General features: G+C 35.4%; 1 protein-coding gene and 2 long non-coding RNA genes across 3 annotated transcripts; 2 read left to right on the forward strand and 1 right to left on the reverse strand.

Moving 5' to 3' along the window:
- Positions 1-11,121: 11,121 nt before the first annotated feature.
- On the reverse strand, positions 11,122-13,305 carry EXPA7 (expansin A7). Its single transcript, XM_022297103.2, is given in 3 exon segments — positions 11,122-11,571; positions 11,574-12,164; positions 13,098-13,305. Coding segments are annotated over 3 exon segments (795 nt in total). The 5' UTR covers positions 13,264-13,305; the 3' UTR covers positions 11,122-11,533.
- Positions 13,306-18,254: 4,949 nt separating this feature from the next.
- On the forward strand, positions 18,255-20,516 carry LOC111020430 (uncharacterized). Its single transcript, XR_002602666.2, has 5 exons — positions 18,255-18,407; positions 19,044-19,140; positions 19,240-19,580; positions 19,682-20,038; positions 20,172-20,516. It is a non-coding gene; the product is annotated as an uncharacterized LOC111020430 (long non-coding RNA).
- Positions 20,517-20,602: 86 nt separating this feature from the next.
- On the forward strand, positions 20,603-22,314 carry LOC148208744 (uncharacterized). The gene is made up of 2 exons (XR_015788472.1): positions 20,603-21,582; positions 21,932-22,314. It is a non-coding gene; the product is annotated as an uncharacterized LOC148208744 (long non-coding RNA).
- Positions 22,315-26,825: the final 4,511 nt, after the last annotated feature.

Raw genomic sequence — 26,825 nt, forward strand, 5'->3', positions numbered from 1 at the left:
TGGTTCGGAGCCATTTATGATCACATCACCTATTTATTTTTTCTTGTTAATTACAAATACATTATTGTACTCTTTTTTAAATTAAAACAATAATAAATTTTAATTTATTTTACTACTATATTATTGATGGTAAATATTTTTTTATTATAATAATCTACTTAATGTTAATAAATAATGAATAATTAAATAAAATTACATTAATAAAATAATTTTTTAATATAACAACCACCATTTAAGGTAAAATAATTTTAAATTCTATTATTCTAATATTTAATAACAATGAATTACGTTTTGAATAATTTATTGATATTAATTAATAATAACAGAGTAAAATGAAAAAATTAAATATAAATTGATAATATTTTATAATAAAATCACGACTAATAAAAGTTGTATAAATTTTTATTAAAGAAAAATTATAAGTATTATAAAGGAAAAATAAATAATCAAAAGTATAAAATAAATAATTAAAAAAGTCAGAGGTCTCGTTAGTAAACCACAGAAAAATGGTAAAGTAGTAAGTATTTATCAAGCCAAATTAGACTGGAAGACACGTCATCATCAATTTAACAATTTAACTCTACGCGTGACTCCCACGAAGAAAGTTTGAAAATGATGAATGACGAACTTCTGAACTTGAACGACTATAGCATGGTTACCTAATCGTAACGTTTGAATGATAACTGCTTAAATGTACCCCCACCTCATAGTGTATCTCATGCCTAAAATCACGAAGGTAATCGTTGAGTCTAGTACACAACTCCAACGTTTATCTCTCCTTTCAAATAATACCCAGAAAGTGAAAGAACGAGGTACGCAAACTTTTGATTTGAGATTTTATTCTCTCTAGAATCTGGTACTGACAAAAGTTTTGGAGTGCTAACTTCTTGTTTTACACGATCGTCAATCATTTTCGAGTATTTTGGGAGATGTTATGCAACAGAAAATCGACAAAAGGCCAAGCTGCAGAGGAACAGGAAAGCGACTGACAGAGAATCGATCGGGCCGAGCAGGGCTCGTCCCGACCCCTGCTCGGCACCGAGTCGGGCTTGGCCCACGGCTCAGCCCGTGATTCCCGCATTCGATCAACGATGCTCCTCAGGCCTTGCTTGCAACCCTGAATTAGGGCTCCGCTACAGAAGCTTCTAGAATCATTCTCACGACTATAATAGCAGTGAGGTCCAACCCTAAAAAGACAAGTGACATTTTCTAGTTCACTACTCTCTCACTTTCCCTTGCTAACTTAGGCATCGGAGCCCGTGTGACTAAGGTCACACCGGTTTAGATCGATTTGGTTTGTAGGTATCAGTCCCCAAATTATCGAGTTAGGTGTGTGCGAGGAGGAGACTGGAGGAAATCGAAATTCACACATCAACAATTGGTGCCGTTTGTGGGGACGATTTAAGGCATCTAGTCGAGACAACATGACACCAGAAAGGAGTCCACGATGTTCTGACGGCAACTGCTCTGCCAAGAGGAGATTGAACTTGGACAACCCCAGGTCGGAGGACCCGAAGATGGGACGAGCCGACCGAACCCGGAACGTCAGGAAGGGTTGCCGAGGCACATGCGGTAACGACCCTTTAGCCGCTCCAAATGCAGTTCGCAGCCCTAGAAGACAAGGTAGAGGGCATGTTTCAACGCATGACCCAAGTCCTTCAACAATTCGAACAACGAGAGTCCAGTGAGATACCCTTTGTCAGAGACCCTAGGAGGGGAAGGCCCAGCACAAAGTGAGACTGAAGAGTCAACAAACAGTGCAGGGAGCAAGCTGAAGATAGGTGGAAACACCGGACGACGAACCCGGATCTTCGACTCTTGAAAGAGCAAAACAGCAGAAATCCCTGATACCTAATGGGGGCAAGAACAACCAGGATAACCGACACTATGAGCCGATGGACCTCGACAAAGACAAACCAGCAGATCAACCAGAGTTGTCGGAGAAGCAAACAAAATCAAAAGGAGAAGGGGTTCGACCTTGAAGACTATTGGATCAGGCTGACTCAACCATTTACGGAGGAGATCATGAAGGAGAAGGTCCCTCCAAAATTCAAGCTACCCAAGGTGAAACATTTTACGGGACAACCGACCCCAGTGGACCATCTAGATGCTTATCGAGAATGGATGGATATCTACGGGGTGTCCGAGGCGGTTAGATGCTGGGTGTTCTCGACCACATTGAACGGATCAGCCAGAATATGGTTTCGACAATTAAAATGAGGTTCAATCTCGAGCTTCAAAAGCCTGGCTAGGGCATTCGTAACCCAGTTTGTAGGGGGACGAAGTCGGAGCCGACCCGTGGCTTATCTTCTAACTATTAAACAAAGGGCGACAGAAAGCCTACACGACTATGTGGCTCAATTCAACGAGGAAAAGCTGCAGGTGGAAGGGCTCATCTGGAGGGGATACCTCAGAGAGTATGTAGAGGACCCTAAAGCGACACAAAATGGCGAAAACGACAGCAAGTCACTTGCCCGAGAGATTCGAACGATAATGGGTGGCCGTTGATTTTCCTTTCCTCTTTCCCTTCAAGGGTGATGGATTTAAGTTTATTTCTTCTTCTGCTTTTATGAAGATTTCAGATTATTATTTCTCTTATATATTCAATAAAGTATCCATTATCTGGATTCCCTATCAGCTCTGTTTTCTAAATGCAAAACGGGATGCCAGTGACTTTGATAAAGCATCTTGCCTCGTCTACAAACACTCTCTCTCAAGGAGCAAATATCGACAATCCACTACCTTGAGAGTAGGGGGCAACATGGTTATAAGATAACGATAGGTCATGATCAGAAGACTCGACGATGCAAGTTGGTAAAACCAGCCTAAATCGAGCAGGGCTCGGATCCGACCCCTGCCCGGCACCGACCAGGGCTAGGCCCGTTGCCAGATTCGACTTTCTTCTATTCTGTTACTTAAGGTACGCTACATTAATCGACAAATTTGGAAAGAACAATTAAAACAATCTCAACACGGCAACCAGAAGCAGGTCGATTGACTTATCACAGTTAAAACATAAGATGGAGTAAAGCCAAAAGACAGTAGGTATAAAACCATTGACTATGGCCAAAGGGTTAGAAACCTATGAAAATAAAGGCAACAAAGTTAGCTCCATCAGGGTTAGAGCCGTAGGCCAATAATTGTTGGTAACAGAGGGTTAATTGACAATTCCAAGAGAAATACAAGCGAAGATAGTGACAAAGCAACACTGTAAATTCGTAAAAATGCTAAACACAGCAAAGCAACCTGCAACCTACCTGCAACCCTCTCAGACTACCCTACTACTCGTCATCATCGTCATCCATGTTGTTAAGAAGCCATTAAAGTTGGATCTAAGAACCTTGCTAACGAACAAGACCCATAGAACTCAATCCCAAAACTCCGAAAACGATTATGGAATCAATCCAAGGAAAGTAAAAACCGGATTACCTTGATGATCAAATATCTCAAGGCAAGAAATTTGTTCCTTGTTTGAGATTCGAATCACTCCACAAGCAAGATAGATCAAGTCTCACTTGAATGATCCTAACATGCAAGCTATCACTAGATTGCAAAGTACATTAGCTCTTGGCTAAAAGAAAGGCTCAAAGACTCATTTCATTACATCTTCAAATCTATATTCTATCCTCTCTAAGCTGACATACATGGCTATTATAGCCTTCAAAATAGTCCCTTAAAGTAACATATGGGCATGTGAAGGGTTGGAACACTTAACTCCATCAATGCCATAAATAACCATTAACTGAATGTAACCTAAAAAGTAAATGGAAAGTCTTAAAAACTTAAAATACTTAAAAATACACCATAAATCCGAAATAAATATAAATCAACAAACCAAGAGTTTTGTAACCCTAAGGATTAAATGAAGCCTCATTTAACGTAGCATGAACTTGAAATCCATAACTGATGCTTTTGTCTTGAATGAAGCTTGAGTTGACTTGTATTTGATTTGAATATGTTGGAGATTCATATCACATGTTGTCAGGAGCGTCACGATCAGCTCTAAAATGCTCCGGGAGGAAGAAGAAGTCAATATATCAGGGTGCTTGTTAGAAAACTTGGCGAAGGGACCAGGAAACGCCGCACTCCATGGCAGAATTTTGCAGATCGACGTACTCCTACATTTTTCTGAATTTCCCGACCAAGAATTCAGAATTAGAGAGCCGGACGTTGGCCTTGTCAAGCCTCTTCTGCAGGTTGGCCAGCTCATCTCGAGATTTTCTCTTTTCCGTTTCCAACTCACGTTGGGTATCGCCAGAAGAATTGTTGGCTTGGTTCAAGAAAGAAAGAGCCCGATTCAACTCTTCCCGAGGAGCATAGTGGCAGCGGAGGTGATTAATTTCATCAGCAACTCGATCCGAGAATACTACTACACGATTGAAAACCTGCCAAGGACAGAAACCAACGTTGGGGAAAGATGCTATGACAAATACTTGAAGCTACAAAGTGCTCACCTGGTGAAGATTGCTAGGCACGTGCTGATGCTGTGCTGAGGATTTGACGGGCCAAAATTGGACCCGCTCAATGAGTCGCCGAGCCCCTGCCAAAGGCTAAATGCCTTTTCCAAGTAGGTTGTCCCATCAACATCAGCGTTAATACGGGCCAGAGAAAGGGAAGCTGGAAGCTTAGGAGGAGCTCCCTGGATGACCTCGAGGGGTAGACGAGATAGACGTCCCATGAAGTCGGGCGAAACGCGCCTCGGGGCTGTAGGAGGCATGGAGGATCGAGCCTGCTGAGAAGGAAGTCCCTTCTCGGTCAAGTTATTCACTTCGATATCCGAAGCCTGGCTAGAGCTGGCCCCCGAACTCCGAGCGTTTCGGCGGCATTCTCTTTCATACAGGGAAGCGCTTCGTCTCGACATTTTTACAAGTAGAGATAAAAGTAAAAATCGACTTTCACGCAAAACGAAGAAAATATTTCGACAAGCACCTGAAGGGTTATAAGGGGGAGCCAAGCCAAAGTCCACTAATTCTGTTCCTTAACCAGATCTGTGCCCCAATGCTCGGTATCCGGTAACTGGATAACAATATGGTAGAAATTGAATGCTTCGACAGTAAGCTCACAATTACAGGAAGCTGTCAATAAGAAAAGAGAAATATCAGAATAGATATCTACGAAAGTCCCGATAGAGCTCGGGAATCTACTTATCTAACTCCCTACACTCAGTCGGGACGGGAAAGTACAGTCTCTCGTCACAGCTAACCAATCGCAACCATCGCCACCGACAAAGAACCAATCGTTCTTCCAATGCTTCACTGAGGAAGGACCCATAACGAGAACCTGGTTCCGAGAACTAACATAAAATGTAAGTTATCCTCAGAACTGTGTTTAAGGTAATAAAGCGACGTGAAATCCCGCGACGGTTAGAGGTTGCTCGCCCCCGAGGTACGACCACAAATAAAGCAACTGATCAAAGTAGACCCCATTCGGGACGATTTGGGAAGGAGCTACTTGGTTGAAAGCTAAAAAGTTTTGAAGGAAAAGAGGCAATGGTAGGTGGACTCCAAATTGAATATAGCTGCATAAAATACAACTCACCGCACCGGGAAAAGAGCCATCGATACTTTCTCTCGGATTCGGAAGACGAAGGCTAACCGAATCCGGGATACGATATTTTGAACGTAAGCGATGCAAGTCCGTTGTAAGTATGTTAGAATTATCACATCCTGAACGTGACGGTAAAGCGGTCGGATTGATCAAACTAAGGGGCGATCCATCATCGAGGAAGGGATCCATTCAAAATTAAGATCGGCCATGAAAAAAACCACAACCGCACAAGTAAAGCACGATAATGAAGGAATAAGCGGTGACAGAAACACAACGTAAGGAAAGAATTGAAAATGAGATGGGGTTTAAATAGCCCTCAACTCAAGGGCGCAGCTCTCGGTCTGGAGGTCTTTACCTAACGGACCGAGGCGTGCTCGGCTCGATACCCTACACTCTCGTGACCTTGAGGTCACCGGTCTACAGTTGATGCGACAATTGCATGGCCGACTACCTCGGGTCTTGCAATGAATGGGAAATCAACATGCAATCTACTCGTGTCTCGTGAAGATGGACAATTCGACTGCACCTATGGTTCTCACGGGTCCCACAGTGACATGACAGCTCAATAGGCTTGGGCCACGATCTTTGACCATAAGACCGAGGCATGCTCGGCGCGGACCCCAAGGAGCTCGTGATCTCCTCCTCGGTCAAGGGTCTGACAAGGAATTACAAGTCATGACAAAAGTTATACTCCCAAGGAGATGAGGACAAAATCGGAAGCATCGCCTTGGGAGTAGGGGCAATTGTTATGCAACGGAAAATTGACAAAAGGCCAAGCTGCAGAGGAACGAGGAAAGCGACTGACAGAGAACCGACCGGCCGAGCAGGGCCGGTCCTGACCCTTGCTCGGCACTGAGTCGGGCTCGACCCACGGCCCAGCCCGTGATTCTCCCGCCTTCGATCAACGATGCTCCTCGGGCCTTGCAACCCTGATTAGGGCTCCGCTAAGGAAGCTTCTGGAATCATTTCACGGCTATTATAGCAGTAAGGTCTAACCCTGAAAAGGCAAGTGACATTTTCTAGTTCACTACTCTCTCAACTTCCCTTGCTAACTTAGGCATCGGAGCCCGTGTGTCTAAGGTCACACCGTTTAGATCGATTTGATTTGTAGGTATCAGTCCCCGAATCATCGAGTTAGGTGTGTGCAAGGAGGAGAATCGGAGGATCGACATTCACACATCAACAGGAGATATTAATTCTTTGACCAATTTTTTGGTTAAAACATTTGGTGTCGTCTGTAGGAATGAGAGAGTCTTTAAATTACCGCAAGCATTTAAAAGAAAAATATGTTCCTTTTCTCATCTCTTAAGAAATTCTTAGGTATGGCTAACAAACATTTAACAACAATCAAGTGTTGATGGCAGTCAGGCCTTGACTGGCTCTAGAGCATGGAGAAGATGACGGCCGCTTCTAAATCGAAGGAGAAGTGGAGCTGCCAAGTGTGAAAGTTAAGCAATTTGTAATTTCAAAGTTATGCTTAATGTATGTTGTATTTCCAATAAGTCCTTTTAAGTTCTTCTAAGTGACTTCTTAGAACATGGAATGATGTTATGTAAATTCCTAGATAGCTATTACCTAGGACATCAAATATAGATCTTTCTAGAGCTCTTCCTAACACCTATAAATCACCCTTTATAAACATCTCAAACAATCAAGCTCCAATTGAGCAAAGTGTCAAAACAAACAATAGGAAGAAGTTTCTCTCCCTTCCAAGTTTTCTCCCACTTTCTTTCATTTGCCTCCAACAAATTGGTATAAGAGCCATCCTAAAATTAGACATGACTTCTAGTTGTGTTCCAAATATGTTTACTCTCTCAACGAACCAAGTTCCGGTCTTTGATGGAGAGCACTATGAATATTGACAAAGTCAAATGGAGACAATTTTATTTCTCAAGATCTTTGAGAAATTGTTGAAGAAGACTATGAAGATGAAGACGATTCGGAGATGATACCAGAACACGAGAAGGAGTTTAAGAATAACAAAAAGTGAAATGCTTTAGCTCTTCGTCTCATTCAGCAAGATGTTAGAAAGTTCATTTTGTCTCGAATTTTGGTATTAGAAAAGCTAAACATGCTTGAAAAATTTTGCAAAAGGAATTTTAGGGATATGAAAAAAATTATCTTTATCAAGTTGCAATCCTTATGGAGAGATTTTGACAACTTGACGATGAAGAAAAGTGAAAACATTGATAATTCTTTATCGAGTTGCGGAAATTATTAACCAAATGAAGAACTATGGAGAGACAATTCCAGAAAGGATAGTCAAAAAGTTCTACAAAGTCTTCCTCTAAAATTTAATCATGTTTTTGCAAGCAATCGAAGAGTCCAAAGATTTATCTAAATTGACATTATTTGAACTAATTAATGAGATCACTTCAAGCTCACAAGAAAGATTGAACAAGTCTCCAAGCCAATAAGTATGAAATTAATCGAAATGAGAATTTTTTTAATTACAAATACATTATTTTATTATTTACCATGAATTTTGTTTACTTAGCATGAATCAGAATGAAAATGAATTGAAATGGAATCAATCAGAATGAGAATTTTCTTATTTAGAAATGTTATGAAATCAGAATTAGAATTGTTTTGATTTTGTCTACTAATAGTATACCTATTTCTTCTTTTTTGTTAATTATAAATACATTATTGTGTTAATTTTTTTAATTAAAAAATAATAATAAATTTTAATTTATTTTATTAACTGCATTATTGATAGTAAATCTTTTTATTATAATATTTTATTTTATATTAATAAATAATGAATGATGAAAATAAAAATATTTTAATGTAGAATATTTTTAAATTCTATTATTCTATATTTAGCAACAATGAATTATATTTTAAAAATTTTACTGATATTAATTAATAATTTTTTAGTACAAAATATTATTAATAATAATAGAGTAAAATTAAAAAATTATATAATTTATAAAATTATATAATAAAATCACATCCGCTAATAAAAGTTGTATACATTTTTTTAGAAGAAAAATTATTAGTAGTGTAAATGAAAAAGAAATAATCAAAATATAAAATAATTATTTTAAAAGTAATGTGTCTCATTAATATAAATTTAAGAGAGAAATGGTAAAAGTAGTAAAGTAATTGATCAAGCTGAATTCGACTAGAAGACACGTCATCATCAAGTTAACCATTTAACTTTATGCGTGACTCCCACGAAGAAAGTTCAGAAACGATGAATGTTGAACTTCTGAACTTGAACAACTCTAAAGCACAGTTACCGAACTAATCACGCTAACGTTTGAATGGTAACTACTTAACTGTATTCTCGTCTCATAGTGTATCACACACTTAAAATCACGAAGGTAACCGTTGAGTTGGGCACACAACTCTGACGGTATTTCTCCTTTCAAATAAATATCTAGAAAGTGAAAGAAGTTATGCAAACTTTTTTATTTGATATTTTATTCTCTAGAATTCAGTGCTGACAAAAGCTTTGGAGTGCTAATTCCTTATTTTGCAGGATCGTCAATCATCTTCAAGTGTTCTTGGAGATATTAATTCTTTGACCGATTTTTTGGTTAAAACATTTGTCGTCGTATTTGAGAATGAGAGAGTTTTTTGAATTACCAGTCAGTGGCGGATCTAGAATTTCAAGTTAGGTGGCACAAATGTAAATAAACATAATGAAAAAATCATTAACTTAGTAATGTGCATCAATTTCCACCTTACATTTAGATAAGTGTGAAATTATTTGCACCTGTGTCGCAAATTTTAAATTCGGGTAATTTTAAGTTGAAAATTTGTTGAAAACAATATTCTCATTTGTCAAATGAGTTAAAAAAATTTATGAAAAAATTGATAGGATCCAGACAAAGATCGTAATATAGTATTTTTTTTTTTAATTTAACTTATTGGTAAGTTTTCACAAAGTTATTTAATAGTAGATTTTGTATATTAATCGAACTTCATTATAAAAACTTGATTTTATAATGAGAGAGAGAGGAAATATGACGAGAGAGAAACCGGTAAAAGAAGAAAAAAAATTTAAAAAAATCGTTGGATGTAAAACTTAACCTACAAACCATAAGACTAGAGATATTAATTAAGCAGAAAATGACTATGCTATAATGTTGATGCAAAATTCTGACGAGCTGTCGAGTCGACCACGTGGCAACTGCCGAGCTGATGAGGTGCGAGTTCATGTAAGATAGACATGCAAAAAGAAAGTAAACACTCCGACGCTCAAGTCAGTATAGGTGCGAGCTCAAATAGGCAATTCTAGCAAGCTCATAAGCTCATCTATGGCTGAGCTCCTAAGTTCACCTATGGTTGAGCTCCTTAGTCACCTATTGCCAAACTCCTAAGCTCACTTATGGCCGCACTCCTTAACTCAACTATGGCCGAGCTCCTAAACTCACCGATGACCGAGTTTGACTACTAAGCTCATCCATAGCGACCTCAATCATTACCGACCTATGGCCCGACATTTAACCGCCTTGTCGTAACGGCCATAACAGACGTGTCCTTTCACTTCGCCTATAAAATGATCTTGATTCCTCTTACTCATGTATACAATTCTACTCTGAGAATGACCGATTTGAACTCGCACCTATACTGACTTGAGCGTCGGAGTGTTTACTTTCTTTTTGTAGGTCCTACCTTGCATGAGCTCGTACTCGTCAGCTCAGCCAGTTGCCACGTGCCCGACCTTGGCACGACCTTGGCAGCTCGGCATAATTTTGAATTAACACTATGAAATCGTCTTTACACATGTTTTATTTTCCACAGGATACAACAATATTTTTTATTATTATCGAATGACTTGCCAAAATTTGGAAAAAAGCCTTTTGCTATTCGATTCATAATAATTTTGATGGTAAACATTATCAAAATATAGATGTCCAAAAGAAAAATGTCTTAATTGCCCTGTCAAAATTTTCCATTTCTTTAGTGTCCCGAGGTGTCAAATTGACTCATGTCCAAGTGCGTAATTTTTAATGTCCAATATATCTTTTTCTATATATTATTAGTGTTCAATTGTAATATCCTGTAAATTACCTATAAAAAGTGGCAATACATAGATCATTTGATATTAATGTACCTGGACTCTTTTCTTCATTTAATAAGCAACCCAGAAATAAAGGTAAATATTACTTTGAAAGTTTGGAATTTCGAATTCCCATTTACTAAAAAAAATTAACTAATTTAATAAAAATCTAGATCATTTTTGCAAATTAAACTTGACTATTAAATAAATCTAAAAAAAATTGGTGGAAAAATCTATATTGAAATTATAAGCAAAAATTTGCATTTTCAAATTTATATTTTAGTTTTATATTTTTATTTTTGTATTTTTGTCAAATTTGGTATTCTCCCGTTGTTCATGTACTCGTGGTGCCTCATTTTGCTCCTCAATTTTACAAGAGGATCATCTTTTTTAATTTTTAAAATTGAAAAAAAAAACCTTTTTGTTTTTCAATCAAATAATTTATATTACAATTATAGATTATTTCATTAATTAATATCTATTTCCATGCATACAAAACAGTATAAAACTAAATCATGTTGTACTTCTGTTTAGCTATTTTAATCACGCCACTTAATTAAAGCTACTCATCTTTATTTTCTATATAACCAAACGAAACCAAAGTTTCACATACATTTCACATCATTAATTATGTATATATAGACCCAACATTACAACTACCAATGAGCACATCATCTCACTGTTACAATAAAGACAAATTTAACAATGGAAAAATTTCAGATATATGAAATAGGAATCGATCATCCAGGCTTTTAAAAAGAAAAAGCTCCAAAACGACCACGTATCATGTAGGACATGACATCAAGTTACGTGCGGCTCACCAAAAATTGAGATACTTGTTAGTAATCTCAATTGTCTAAATCGAAACAATCCTTATCTAGTGATGAATTCAGTTCAACTCAACTCAACCATTGAATATTTAGGTCGAGTTGACTCGAATAATTCGAGTATGAACACACCCCGCACTAAACATTAACGAAAGTTGACATTGGTTTTGTAGGTCAATCCAACCTCCAACTAGAAGGGGCAACATTCCAAGCCGTGATTGTCTCTTTGGTTGTGTAAGAAGTGACTCTAAAAGAGAGAGTTTGGCCAACCAAAGTTGAAAAAGCTTGATACGAAGCTCCCCAATTATGGCTCATCTTGATCCACCCCATCTTGCTCCCTTTCACCCACATCCCCGACACGTCGCCTCCGCCGCCGACGTTCATCACGTACACCCAAAGCCAGTACCCACCGTTTCCTTGGAACGTGAACCGAAGGCCACCCTGTCGACCGCAAGCCACCCGTCGGTATGTGACGGGGACAATGCCAGCCTTCCAGTTGGCGATCTTCATGAAGGCGGGTTTCGACATGTCGAAGTGAACTCTCGGAGGATTGCACCAACCGCCGTTGTCGGACGGCTTCGCCCAATTGGGAGGGCAGAGGTTGGTGGCCGTCACGGTGGTGTAGGGAACATTGGCGTAGCATGCTTTGGATTGCATGCATTTGATTTGAAAGCATGCTCCACAAGCGTAGCCGTTGATGAAGAGTGTGGAGCTCAGCGCCGCCGTGGCCACGCCGTAGCCGTTCGTGAACAAGTTTCCATACCCACATGCTCCTCCTAAAATGCAAAACCACACACCATTAACATTACAAATTATTAAAGCTCGTTTGGTAACGTTTTTTTTTATTACTTCTAATTTTTTTAGAAACATAAATATTTTGTAATTGATGTTTCTAATTTATTAAAAATATTATTAAAATTGTGTAGAAATTTTAGAAACAATAAAATCAAGTTTCTTGTTTCCTACCCGTTTTCAATTCTCCCAAAAAATATATAAATATAAATTTTTTTTTTCATTTTTGAATTATAAAATGCAAAAATATAACATAAAAAGATTTGAATATTAATTTAAAAAGTTAAATCACATATAAAACTTTTACCTTTTTTGTTTAAAATTTTAAAGAAACAAGAAATGATTACGGAATAGTTTTTTTTTACCATAAATGAAAATAAAGAATAAAAAAAAAACAGTTAAGAAATGTAGTTATGTTATTCTTGGTGAAAAAGAGGAAAGCTGGAAGATTTTTAATAAATAAAAATAGAATTATATTTGGTTGACTTTTCTTGTTTGTTTGTTGTTCTTTATTCTTTAATAAAAAAAAAGTTTGGTAATCCTTCTTGTTTTTCATTTTTCAAAAATTTTAAATTAAAAAGTACATGTTTATATGAAAATTAATTTTTAAAATTAAATATTCTAAACTATTATGTTATATTTATTTTTAAAAAATATCATTTATTATGAATTTTATAAGTAATGAATGATAAATAATGTCTTTATTTAATTTAGAAACAAGAACAACAATAAAAATACTTGATTAGGTTGTTTCCAAAATTCCTGCACATGATTTAGATAAAATTCTTAAAAATGAGAAATGAAAAACATAAATTTCCAAAAAATTGAAAACAGACAAAAAAAAAAAAAGTTATTAATGAGCCTAAATGTTTGAATTGAATTGTAATATTATATATGTATATATTTTCTTTACGTACCCATTGTTTCAGATGCTGTCTCATCGCCATAGAAGGTGGCATGGGCGAGCTTCCAAGGGCTTGCTTGAAAGATGGCGAGCACCGGTTTCGTGGTCATCCCCGACATCGTAAACGACAAGAAAAAGACAACGAAGACGAAGCTCCGACGAGGGAAGTGGAAAGCCATTGCTTTGCTTGTGTGGGGGTATTAATCAAGCTCTATGCTAGCTTTTTGGGAGCTTCTAATTAACTTATGAAATGTCTGTGCCTTTGATTTCTAAAGTTTGTTCCTTTTTATAGAGTATGAAAAGAGATTCAAATTTATACAAAATTTCGTGACCCTCACTAACAAGCATCAGCTTCATAAGTCAAAGTCAACTAATCTTGTGTTTTTCTTTGTTTTTTTTTTTCCCTTTTGTTTTGGTCTTTTTTTGTTCTTTTTTCTTTTTTATTATTATTTTTATTTTTTATGTTCAAAAGTCAAATAATGTTTGGGGGTTTTTGAAATTGGATGTACTTAGTGCATTTTTATGGTTATTTTGGCACCCGAGGGGACGTACGGATAATATGCTAAATTGTTTAATAGTTTCTCATAATTATTGGAGGAGATACAATAATGGTTGAAATATTTATGATTAATTTAAGTAATTGTCTTCTTAAATTACTCATTTTTTATCTCAAATTTGGTTTAATATGTAATATTGAGAATTAAAGAAGTAAATAATATGAAATTGGTGATACATTTTTTATTAATTCACGATCATTCGAATTAACTCCATCTAGCTCGAGCTCGTTGCTTCAAAGAAATTTCCCCTTTGATTGTGTAAACGAGAACAATGTGGTATAATGAAATCAGTTACTTTGCATTTGAATAGAAATTAAGTGGTAGCACATAATTTTTTTATAATTATTAATTATATGTTTTTTGTTAATTAAATATTTGAATTGAAGAATTTTACGTAAATAATCAATATATGTATAATCTTAATATCACACACATATACACACAATTTTCTTTTATATTTTTCTTTAAATAAATTATTAGAGCATCAACATTAGAGATGGACTTCTATGCCCATTTAAATATATTTTTTTATTTGACTTATCAATTAAAAAGTCAGTTTTAAATGTTTTTATTTCATATCATATACTTTTATTTTTAAATGATAACAAAAATTAGAAAAATCAATTCTTTGCGGAGAGTCAACTACTTCAATATTTTTTTTCAAAAAAAAAAAGCTATTTCAGTTTTAATAATGTGTTACAAGAATATTTGATGTTATAATCACCGACTGTTTTTTTTTTAATTTTTTTTGTCAAAATATTATTTTTGAAAATAATGAAATTATATAGGCTTAACCTTGTTTGTGTTTATTCCATTTTAATCCTGCTTCTTACAAACATTGTATTTTAGTTCTAGAATTTTGCATTAATCTTAATTTTAGCCTTTGCCAATAATTTGTTTATAAATTATTTACAAAATTCTAACATAGATATATCTTTTATGTTCATTAATTTGACGAACAAATATATTTGTTGAAAAATATTTGAAGTTATGTAAAGTCACAAGTGTGTACAGTTTTGAAATAAATTTAAATATTTTTGTTAAATATTTAATATCTTTTTTAGGCAAGTTGAAGAACTAAAGCATAAGATTTAAAATTTTAAATGATTAAAGTAAAATACTTAAAATTTGAAGGTTAGAACAGAATTTAAATTAATTTCATATTATGGGTTAGGGGATTTAAGCTGCTTAATAAATATATAAATAATAATAATTTTGGTTGTTGGTCGGTCCATGATCATTATTGTTTTTTATAAAGTACTACGTGCTATCAAGTATGTCCCAAAGGCCAAAAGGTCCATTTTATGGGAGAGCTTGAAACGGATTAAAATTATATATGATGCATGATAACTGCCATAAATTTATCAGCATAGTACTCAAAACAAAAATAAAATATTAAAAAAATAAAAACTAGCAGCATAGTCAGCGCTTTCATTTTTTTTTTTAAAAATTATTACTATTATGTGTCGAATCCCTTCGTCGAGTGGACAAGACTGTAATCGATTTCGTCGACTAGTGATTTCGTACTATTCAAGATGAACTTCTCTATCACTTCGCTCTGATCAAGATCATGAATAAATTCTCTCGATGTATGAAGTTCAAAGATTCATATGGAGACTAAGCTGAGGAGATTAATATGAGGAAAACGTCATGTCTAATATGCTGTCCCACCAGCAGTAGTTGGCATATATCTTTAATATCCACATAATTACGTGATCTTTATGATTGACTACTGATGGTAGGATATAATCATGGCTCTATATCTTTAATATCCATGTAATCACGTGATCTTTAGGTCGCTGATCATAGGATAATCATGGCCCTAGACATCATGCTTATCCTACCTCATATTGTTGAAGTTTGAAAGATATGGATGTGTGTTGCGCCTTAACTTAATAGCTAGAAGGTAAGTGCAAGTGTATACTGTCACAAGTAATAATCTGGAAATGTTCCACGTTCGTCTCCACAAGGACTAATTTTCTTTTAAAATTGATTTTGCAAATTGCTTGAATGAGCAATCGGGTTTGGGATAAAAATTGGTGAATATGTTGGGATACACAATTTAAAACACAAATATTAAAAAACTAACCCTTTACTAAGATTTAGTTCTAAAAGATGAATTACACCTATCAAGTGTGCCCGTAATTAAACTCAATTTATGCAAACTAGTTCAACTTCTATTTCATACCGCTTTTGGTTTGTTTAGAAGCTTAGGCTAGTGTTTACATATGTCTATGCAACTCTAGAATCCTAAATAAATCAAGTTCCAACTTACGTTTAACGGGTAAGAGAGCCTATGTTTAAGATCTTGTTTTAGTTCTTATTTCTAAGTAACTTCCCGTTTTACCTTTATGAGATTCGTTTGACTCTACCTTTTCAGAATTAAACTCAAACTAATATGATTTAAACAAGTAGCCAACAAGAAATTAACTGGATGAATTAGATCAATCAAGATAAGCAAAAGATAGCGTAATACGCCGTGCTCACTGATAAACAATTTAGAACTACTCATGGAAATGAAAGAAATGAAAGCACAAGAGAAGATAACAAAAGAATGCATTTTAATTAGAAATGGAAAGAAAGTACAAAATGGAAAAAGTTGAATTGCAATAAATAAACAAAGAAAAATTGTAGAAAATTAATTGAAGAACAAAACTTAAATAAAAACTCAAAAACTAAACTTGATATCCAAGTAGAAAGAAAGAACTAAAGCATGGAAAAAATGAGATGATTTGAAGTGGTGTTTGGAAGCTCATTTTATAGGTCATGGAGGTAACAAGATGTTGAGAAATGCATGGGAGATTGGAATCAAATGAGATTGTAGAGATTTTAGGAACTAATAACAAATCTTGGACCAATTACTTGGTCAAAAGTTGTTATTCCCATTTTGACAATCTAGGCATCGAATGTGGCTGAAGCATTGTAAAGCTGGAACTTTCAAAGTAACTTGGCTGACTCATTCTTCTAACTTACTTGGCTGACTCATTCCTCTAGTAAGTTAGAAATTCTAGTACTGCAATGTGCCTGACGCATTTTGATTATCAATCTTCACTTTTCCTTACAAAATAAGCATATTTACACAAATTAGCCTTCATTTACCTATAACTGAATTCCAAAGTTCCTAATCACAAATTATGCACATTTTCCCTAAATTATATGCATGAAAATACATTTTTCATCCCAAATAATCGTCAACTGAGCATGCAAACCTACCCTTTTTAGCCTTAAATCAAGTCTTATCGATGTGGTTTATGTTTATTGTTGGAGTTTGAAACTTATGAATATGAAGTTTGTTATATAGTTGTTGAGAGGAGACTTTTAAATGCGAATTTTGTTGAAGTTTAAACTTTTGGATGTGTTTGGTGTTTTATTGTTGAAGTTTGAAAGATATGGATGTGGCTTAAGTTTATTATCGGAGCTTGAAACTTATGAAGATGAAGTTTGTTATTTGTTATATAGTTGTTGGGGGCTTTTGAATGCGAATTCAGTTGGAGTTTAAACTCTTGGATTTATTTGATGTTTTATATTGTTGAAATTTGAAAGATATGAATGTGGCTTATGTTTATTTTTGGAGCTTGAAACTTGTGAATATGAGGTGTGTTATATAGTTATTAGAACGTTGTTAAGTTTGTTGTTGGAGCTTGAATATAAATATGTATTTATGAATGTGTTTATGTAGTTTGTTTATTACATATTATTATTTTGATTTTTAATGTATTTTTAAGGTAAAAAAACATTGATTACATGAAATTATTTGTGCAGGATTGAAATATATAATGGCTAACGATCATAAACTTGTCGCTATTATTGTATTAGATCAATGTGAAAAAAACTTATATTTTGACACATGACATATGTTTTGCTTTTCAAGTTTGGATATCATGTATTTACACTATGTTTAATTTTAAAGTTTAATGTGATTTATCATTTCTATTATCATTTATCGTATTTTTTAGAATGGTAGGAAATATATTCATACTAAGTAGATAATATTGAAGTTTGGTTTTATTTAGCGGCGAAATAATGAAAACGTTGCTGTATTTAGTGATGAAATCGCACAATGTCACAATAAAAAAACACATACAAGTAAAAAAAAACACACTTTGGGCATAGCTCTCACGACTTTGCTTTTGGTTCCACCCAAAAACCCTCATACCAATGGAGATAATTGTCCTCTTTTATATACCCATGATCATTCTCTTCCCTAACAAATGTGAGATTTTGTTTGCACTCTTTACAAACCCAACACCTTTTACGTGACGCGCTTAGCAACGATCCGCTAGCTTTTCGTCGCTGACAATATTTTCGTCGCTAAAGCTCATTTTCCTTGTAGTTGGTGGAAGTCTAGAAGATGATCAACAAAGTAAGCACACTCAACTAAAGTTTACACTCACATTCCCAATAATCACCTTAACTTGATCGTTAGAGTGCACTGGGCATACACCACACTTGTGCACAACACTCCTTAATTAAATTATGTGTATGAACTAGATGTGGCGATATTATATTATACATATACATATACACATCTACATATGTATATGTATAAATTTATATTGTACTCAAATGAATGGTATTAATGTAACAGCATGCATTGCCGCTGCCAGTATTTAAGTACAGTGCCATTTCACAACTGTTTATTTTTCAAGGAACTAAAACTCGTAGAAATCGGAAGTTTCTCCAGTCCAAATTGAAGAAAGTCGAGACGAAGGTCTACAAATCTGTAACAACGGGAATTTAAATCATCGCTGTGTTGTCTTCTAACGGTAAGTTTCTCCTTGATCTCTGCCATTTGAGGATTTTGTTTTTCATTGAAAATTCAAATTTCAATTTCTCTCATCAGTCGACTATTTTTTGTTTTCTTTGATCGCTGTATGGTATGTTCCCATATTTAATTTAGAAACAGATGAACATAAAGAAATTGATGAAAACTGATAAACAAGATTCTAGGGTGTTTCGTTTCGTTTGTTTTGTTTTTTTTTTTTTGTCAAAGCTTGATTATTGCTGGAAATTTATCACCCTTTCTTTTAACCTATGTTGTGAACAGATGATGAAATGATCAAATGGGAAATTTCGTAATAGGAATTGGACATCTAGAATTTCATTATGTAAATTTTTCTGTTCTTTTTTTCCCGTGGAACATCTGTTTTTGAGATTGCTAAGGAATGATCTGAACGTCAGGAAAGAATTTCATTGCATCCCTCTATGAAAACTGAGAAGGAAAATTTAAGAAAAGTGGAAGAATTAGCGCAATCGTCATGCCTAATTGGATGATTTTAGTTGAATTTATGTTGTTAATTCTCTGTAACTTGAGTTCATATGCTTTTGTTAACGGGTTAACATTTAGAAAGCAAACTTTCATCGCTATAATTTTGTACTTAATTCCATCTTCTCATTCGCAGAATAGAATTTACAGCTCTGCAGTATCAACAACAATGGAAATGGGATTGCAAAATGGTGGTCTTATTCAGGATGAGAATCATAATGTTCACTATAATGGTTGGAACTCAAAGCTTTCTGTCTAACAGTAGTTTGGTTCGTTCTTAACCTATTTGGTTGATCTGATCTGGTTTTAAATTTGTATCGTTTGCATCACAGGATCCTCTGCTACAGGGAAGGCAAATGCCATCAATTTGTTAAGAAAAATTCAAGAAAGCCAGTCTTAAACCAGTCATCGAAATGGCAGACCCCAAAGAATATCAAGTTTATTGATGAAGAAACTGGCGCAGGCAAAAAGATATTTCAAACTCTGGGAAGCCGCCAAACCTTCACGAGGCCTCAAAGAAGAAGCAGAACTTAGAAGTTGAGCACCGTTAGGGAAAACTCTCCTCATCACAATGCTATTTGTGAGGAACCATTTCTACACGACCCTCGAGAATGCATTAAAGTACAAAATTACTCTATGGACAAGGATCAATTTCTGAGCATCGTTGGACTTGGTATGGTAGTAAAGTTGACGGCATCTACTTGAAATTACCCTTTTATTTGATGTTTCTTGAAACCTTTACTCATTATCTTTTATTTTCTTCTTGTCATTTAGATCTCCCCAAAGAGTTGACATCCCCTAAAAAGGTCAGTTTCCTCCATAATGAACATTGGTTGGTTGAACAAGTGATTGATAGGGAAGGCTCTCAAGCTCTCTATCACCTCCATAGATCCATGACCCGGGTGATGTTTTTGGTGTTGGATCATTGGAAACTTGAATTTGTTTGCCATTTTACCACATAAATACAAGGCTAGCTAAGAATATGTCCCAAAGAACCTTGTAGGTGTAATTGTAAACGGCGTCGCCATTTCGCTCGTGACGATGCCCAAAAGGATCAGAACATCACAAACTAAGACGAGATAACTGCGCCAAGGAGCAGCCAATTGTTTGGTCCAAGAGCCTCTGATATTGGTGAGTCTAATGGGTCTGGCTTAAACCATATTGGTTTATGAGGATTTCAACATTTGTTTGAGGCTGTTCTTTCTCTCTGGTGATGTATGCTTCAATTTGTAACGGACATTTGAAAATTCTGTTTGTATGCTAGATAGTGGAAGCAACAGATCCAACATGGTGAAATCAATGGAGTTCTTGAAGGCACAGACAAGCCGAATCTGTGGTTTCCTGCTTCAGACAATCATTTAATGAAGGGAGTCATATTAGGTGAAAAATAAATGTTATCCAAATTTTTATTCTCAACTTTAAAATCCAATCCACCCGCCAAATATATATTACATAAATTCACGGTACATTTACAAATATCACAAAAATATTTAGTAAAATAAGCAAAATAGCAACCATTTCAAATAAAACATTTTTCTCAACAAAAAAACGGATCGTAGGTCCAATTTTAAAATTACAATCTTACCCTACAATATATCTGATATACATTGTATATATCTACAATATTTCTACTACTACTATATATGTCTTTGATATATCACTGATATAATAATGATATACAATTGATTTACTTTTGATATAACTATGACATCTATTGAACTTCTAACATGACTTACCACTGATATACGTATGATAACCATTGATTTACCATGCCGATACAACATTTCTATATATGTGATATATACTTGATATATCTCTAATTTACTATCAATATACAAATGATATACCACTGATATGATATAATTTTTTATATATGATTATATGATTTACCACTAATATACCCCTCATATAATTATATTATATTAGGTGGAAAATAAATTTTATCCAGATTTTTATTCCTAAGTTTAAAATCCTCTAGCCAAATACATATTACATAAATTTAATGCCATCCGAAAATAATTTACAAATTAAGTCATAATCAAATATTTGAATTTTCTCTCGGACTCAAGGGAAAATAAACTCATATTTTCCAACCAAAATATTCTCCAAATGTGATGCAATATTGTAAGTGAATAAATTAAAACTTTAACCAACCTAGAGAAATCTGACAGCCATTACATTGAATTAGTGAGAAACCGAGGGCGATCTATTTTCTGGTCCATTTGCCCTTAAAAAGAGGATTTTTTTTTAAATAATTACTTTTTAAAAACAAATGACAAAAGTAGGGTAAGATCAAAACATATTCCAAAAATAGGGTAGGTAAATCGCGGTCGTTGGCCGCGATTTCAAGAAATTGCGGCCGTTGTGCGCGATTTAGAACGAAATCGCGGCCTACCGAAGTTGCAGCCCACGTCTCAGAAGGAAGTCGCAGCCTATGGCTATGACTTCCATTCTGACGCGCTGCGACTTGCTAGGGTTTCGGTGGGGACAATTTGTCCCCACCCGTGACCCCCTCCCCCATTCTTACTTTTTCTTTCTTTCTTCCATGGTCCCCCCTCCCTCATCCTCCATTGCCGCCGTGTGAGCTCCACCGCCTCCTCCACCGCCGCATTGTCGCCTCTTCCTCCGCCTCCGTTGGAGCTGCCGCCGTCGTGACCGTACGTCGACTGTCGTCGGTAAATTTTTTTTTTTTTAAGTTGATTTTGTTGGTAAATGTTTTTCTATTAGTTTGTTTTGTTTGTATAAGTATTTTTTTTATTAATTTTGTTTTGTTTGTATACGTTTTTTTATTAATTGTTTTTGTTTGTTTGTATTTATATGTCTTTTTTTTTATTAATTTATTTTGTTTGTATGTCATTCTTTGTTTGTATATATATTTTTTGTCATGAATTATTAATTAATTTAGAGATAGATGGATTAACATTAGATTATGGTTAACTTTTTTGATTTATGTTATATGTTATGAATATTGTTGTATGTTTTTTTTTTAAATAATTCGTTAACATAGTTGTAAATATTGTGCAGTTATGTCATTAGATTGTGATGAAATTGTGATACTTGAACCTGGAAATGGATCCGCTTCTGATATTGAGGTGGAAGTGGATGAATTGTTTGGAACTGAATTGTGTTTGAACATTCCAATAAATTTGAATCCTCCACTCCCGAATAAGGAAGCACCTTCACCGATGTTTACTGAAATAGATTTTAAGACTGTAGACTCTATATGTGAAGAAGGTTCAAAGTTGGAAGAAGGGTCGATGTCTCTAGAAATGAGTGTGGATAACATACGTATAGGGTCAAAATTTAGGACCAAAGAAGAATTACAACTTGCTGTCAAGAAATATTGTATTGCACAACATTATCAATTTGTTGTAATTGAATCGAATCAAGATATGTGGTATGTAAAATGCAAACAGTGGAATGATGGTTGCAAGTGGAGACTTCGTGCTCGTTGACGTAAATCTCATGGGATGTTTGAAATCAGTGTACTTGAGGAGGTTCATTCATGTTTATATGTCGAGTTTACACAGGATCACTCACAATTGGACTCAAATTTTATGTGCAATGAAATTCAGAATATTGTACGACGTGATCCTAGTACGTCTGTAGCTTCATTACAAGAAGTCATAAAAAAAGATTTTGGATATTGTGTGAACTACAGACGTATGTGGCAAGCTAAACGAAAAGCACTAATTAAAGTTTTTGGAGATTGGGAAAATCGAGCTCCCATACTGGTTGAATGCTTTAATCGCATTTTAATCAAAATTTAAATATAATAACAAAAATTAAAATAATTAATTGCATCTTAATTAAAAATTTCGCAATATTAATAAAATAGATTCTGCAATATTAATAAAAGTAACAATAAAAAATATATGAAAACTCAATATTAATAAAATTAATTTTGCAATATTAATAAAAGTAATAATAAAATATATATGAAAACTCACTAAAAAAAGGTGAAAATGTTTGGAACCTCAGCGGAAAAAAAAAAAAGAAAAATGTGTGGAAGTCGAGTGCGTTGGCTGCGATTTCCATGGAAGTCGCGTGCATCGGCTGCGACTTCCAACGGAAGTCGCGTGCGTCGCCTGCGACTTCCACGTCAATAACACCTCACCCGCCACATAGACAATCCACGTTGCACGGGAGTAGCGTCCATTGTATGCGAGTTTTGACCCCTCCTTTGACCTAACCTATTTTTGTCAATAGTTTCAAAAACCTAAATTACTTTTATATTTATTTATTTAATTTACATTTATTTAGTTATTATTTTTAATTAACATTATTTTTGTAATTTCTTTTTAAATGTCATTATTTTAAAACTTAACCCCCCTTAAGAAGGTCTGTTATAGAGTTTTCAACCAATTTTATTTATTTATTTTTATTTGAAAGAATGAACTTTTATTTTCTCATTTCTCGAAGTAAATGAACAAGAGAGTATTGGTTCATCACACATCGGAAGATAGTAGATGGCTAGAGAATATAAACTTATATTATACCACAATTTGATTGGGATAATTTTATAGTTAATTTTTAGCGTTATTCGCTAGTTGTTAAGTAAATTTCTTGCGATTTGAATGTCTATGAGTAAGTAGAAAGGCACAAGTTTTCGAACATTATAGTTGAGTCATTGATGTTGCAATGTTGAGTAGAAGCTAATGTTGCAAAAGAGTTGTAAACCATACCTACATTTTGTTTGATTATTTTATATGGGAAAGTTATCTCCTCCTTGGGTCATTGATGCGAAAGGAGGACAGCCTTTTTTTTTAAGCTCATAATTGTACCATTTAAAATAAAGTTTGATTTTATTAAAAAACTAAAATCAAATAAAAAAACTAGGTTTGATATGAATGATGATTTAACTTACAGCTCTTCTAGCTATGAATGATACCTATGAAAAGTTAAATGATAAGATCTAATCAGGCTTTTTTAATAATCTCTTGAAAGTTAAAATAATATTAATGCCCAAACTCAAATTCATAACCCCTTTGTAAAGTTAATAAAATAACAATAAAATTAGAGAGTTTTTGAAAATCATGTGGTAAATATTTAGCAAATCTGAAAAAAATTCAACTAGTTAAGACACATATTCTTGACTAAAAAGGGTGAGTTTTAATCCTCATCTCCACACGTTATTATACTAAAAAATAAAAATAAAAATATATAGAAAAATGGTAAACATCGATGTATGTCCCCCTAAAATTAACCCCTTGACATCATACCTGTTTAAATTTCTTTTAATTTGGTTTTTTTATATGACTGTAATCCATGCTTTGCATCAGTATTTAAGAGATATAGTTGTGAAAGTAAATATAACTAAATACTAATTGACATATATCTCAAACTAATAGGCTGTGAGTTCGATTCCCCACTACTAGAACAAATACGTTTTCATTCTTTGGGAAAACTGCTAAGGGGATGATCGGTCGTTTGTGTGTTTCACAATTTTTGGTTGTGTCTGACAAATACAAGAATTAAAATATGGAAGAGTTATTTTTTTTTTAATTTCTTTACTTTTATTTAAGAGAGAGAAGAAGAAGGAGGGGGCATTTAAACAGGGAGAAGGAAGATGGTCGGGTCACCCTATGTCATTTATCAGAGTAGGTTTGGTTTGTGATGATAGAAGGAATGATTTTAGAAAAAAAGATTTAAGAATAATTGATTTTCCAAAATATTTAGAACTAGGAAAATGTTTATTTGTTCTTTTAAATTTTTTTTACGATTTTTTTTTAATCTTTCTAACTTTTACAGAAATTTCCATTGAAATCAACATTTTATCGATATTTTCATGAAATTTAGACCTCGACATTTAAAATCCTGAAGGATACTAATCCTAATATTTGTAATTTAAAATCTTACTTGATTAGGGTCGAGCTAACTGCGTTGTCAGACACAGCCAAGTACAAGTGTAATTTATCCCCAGGCATAGGCTTCGCGAGCAACGGTGCCGAACAGAGATAGTTCTTGAGTCCTTCAAAGGCTGCCTCGCACATGGGTGTCCATTCGAAAGGTCCCTTCTTTCTCAACACCTTGAAGAAAGGGATGCACTTATTAGTGGACCTAGAGACAAACTTGTTGAGGGTAACAATCCTTCCATTAAGGCATTTCAGCTGCTTAGAGAGTTTTTCGGGCTTACATCTCGAGCACGACCCTTATTTTCTCTGGGTTGGCTTCTATTCCTCAGTTATTCACCATAAATTCAAGGAACTTTTATGATGAAACTCCAAAGGCGCACTTGGCCTAGTTCAGCTTCATCTGATACTTGCGAAGGACCCCGAAAGTTTCAATCAGGTTGGCCAAGTGCGACCTGGACTCCTTGCTCTTGACAAGCATGTCGTCCTGTATACTTCCATATTGCGTCCGATCTGGTTGGCGAACATTTTGTTCACCATCATTTGATTAGTTTCCCCTGCGTTCTTCAGACCAAAAGGCATGAACTTATAACAGTAAAGGCCTTGATCGGTTATGAAGGGAGTGTGGACTTGTTCTGGTTCATGCATTTTTATTTGGTTGTATCCAAAGTAGTAGGCATCCATGAAGGTGAGCAGCTCGTGCCCGGCCGTGGCGTCTACGAGCTGGTCGATCTTTGGTAGTGGGAAACAATTTTTTGGGTAGGTCTTATTAATATTAGTGAAGTCTACACACATTCTCCACTTTTTGTTGGATTTTTTAACTAAAACAACGTTAGAGAGCTACTAGGATACAAAATTTCTTTTATGTATTCGGCTTTAAGCAATTTGTTTACTTCCTCAATAATTACATCACTCCTATCCTTATTTACAAGTCTTATTTTCTTCTTGACAGGTCGGAATGATGGGTCGATGTTGAGGCAATAGACCATTATCTTCAGATCAATGTCGGCATATCTTCATGAGACCACGCGAACACGTCCGAGTTCGCCCTAAGGAAAGAGATGAGCTCTTCCCTATCAGCGACCCCCAACTTGGTACCAATGTTTCACCTGTTTTTCTGGGCTGAGCAAGGGGACAAGCTCCAACTCTTCCACAGGCGCAACTACTTCTCGCTAGCCAGCTTTGGGCAGCTCGTTCTCGAAAGGTGTAACAGTTGGAACTGGAAGAATTGACTCCTCCTCCAGGATACAAACTGCCGATCCTTTAAATGCCGAAGTGTAGCGCTCTTGGGATGTCCTCTGCTCTCCTCGGATCATACCAACCCCATTGACAGTTGAATACTTCATCACTTGATGTGAGGTCGAGGGAATGGCTCGAAGTGAGTAGATAATGGGTCGTCTGAAGATGGCATTGTAACATCCCTCTAAGGTGGCATCCTTGAACGCTTCCTTTCTTCCTTTTTTTCTGTCGAGCCCGAGCACGACTTGCCGACATATTTCTTGAAGTAACCGTCTTGAATTAAATCTTCAATCTGGCGCCTCAACACCAGCAACTCGAGATGTCATGGCCATGGTCGCGGTGAAAACGGCAGTACTTGTCCTTATTACGTTTTTCTGATCAGGTCGCTTAAGGAGCTTTTCCAACCCGTTCTCCTCGATATAGTAAGAATCTCAGAGATCGGAATGGTAGTTGGGGTGTACCTTTTCGTACGGCCCCCTTCGGTTAGAGTCCGGGTCGAATCTCCTATGGTCAGATCGATCCTAAGCGGGTTGAGAAGACGATCCCTTGTCCTTAGACTTAGAATCATACTTCCCCTTGTCTTGATGTCCTGACTTTCTCTGGTCGGACCTCTTGTCCATCCGACCTAACTTCATTTTGAGCAACTCTTGCCAATCAATGACCTTCTTGGTCTTCTGCAAGACCTCAGCGAAGGTTGATGGTGCTTCTTCGCCCAGCTTTACTATCAAAGTCTCATCGGCCAGGCCAGTAAAGAAGTAGCACATGGCCGAGTCATCGGAGCAGTGCACGACCTTGAGCTGCTCCTCTTGGAAGCGGGCCACGTACTC

This window comes from Momordica charantia (genome assembly GCF_013281855.1).
Source record: "Momordica charantia cultivar OHB3-1 chromosome 10 unlocalized genomic scaffold, Mcharantia_2.0 BLBB01000010.1, whole genome shotgun sequence".
In the NCBI taxonomy this organism is placed as follows: domain Eukaryota; kingdom Viridiplantae; phylum Streptophyta; class Magnoliopsida; order Cucurbitales; family Cucurbitaceae; genus Momordica; species Momordica charantia.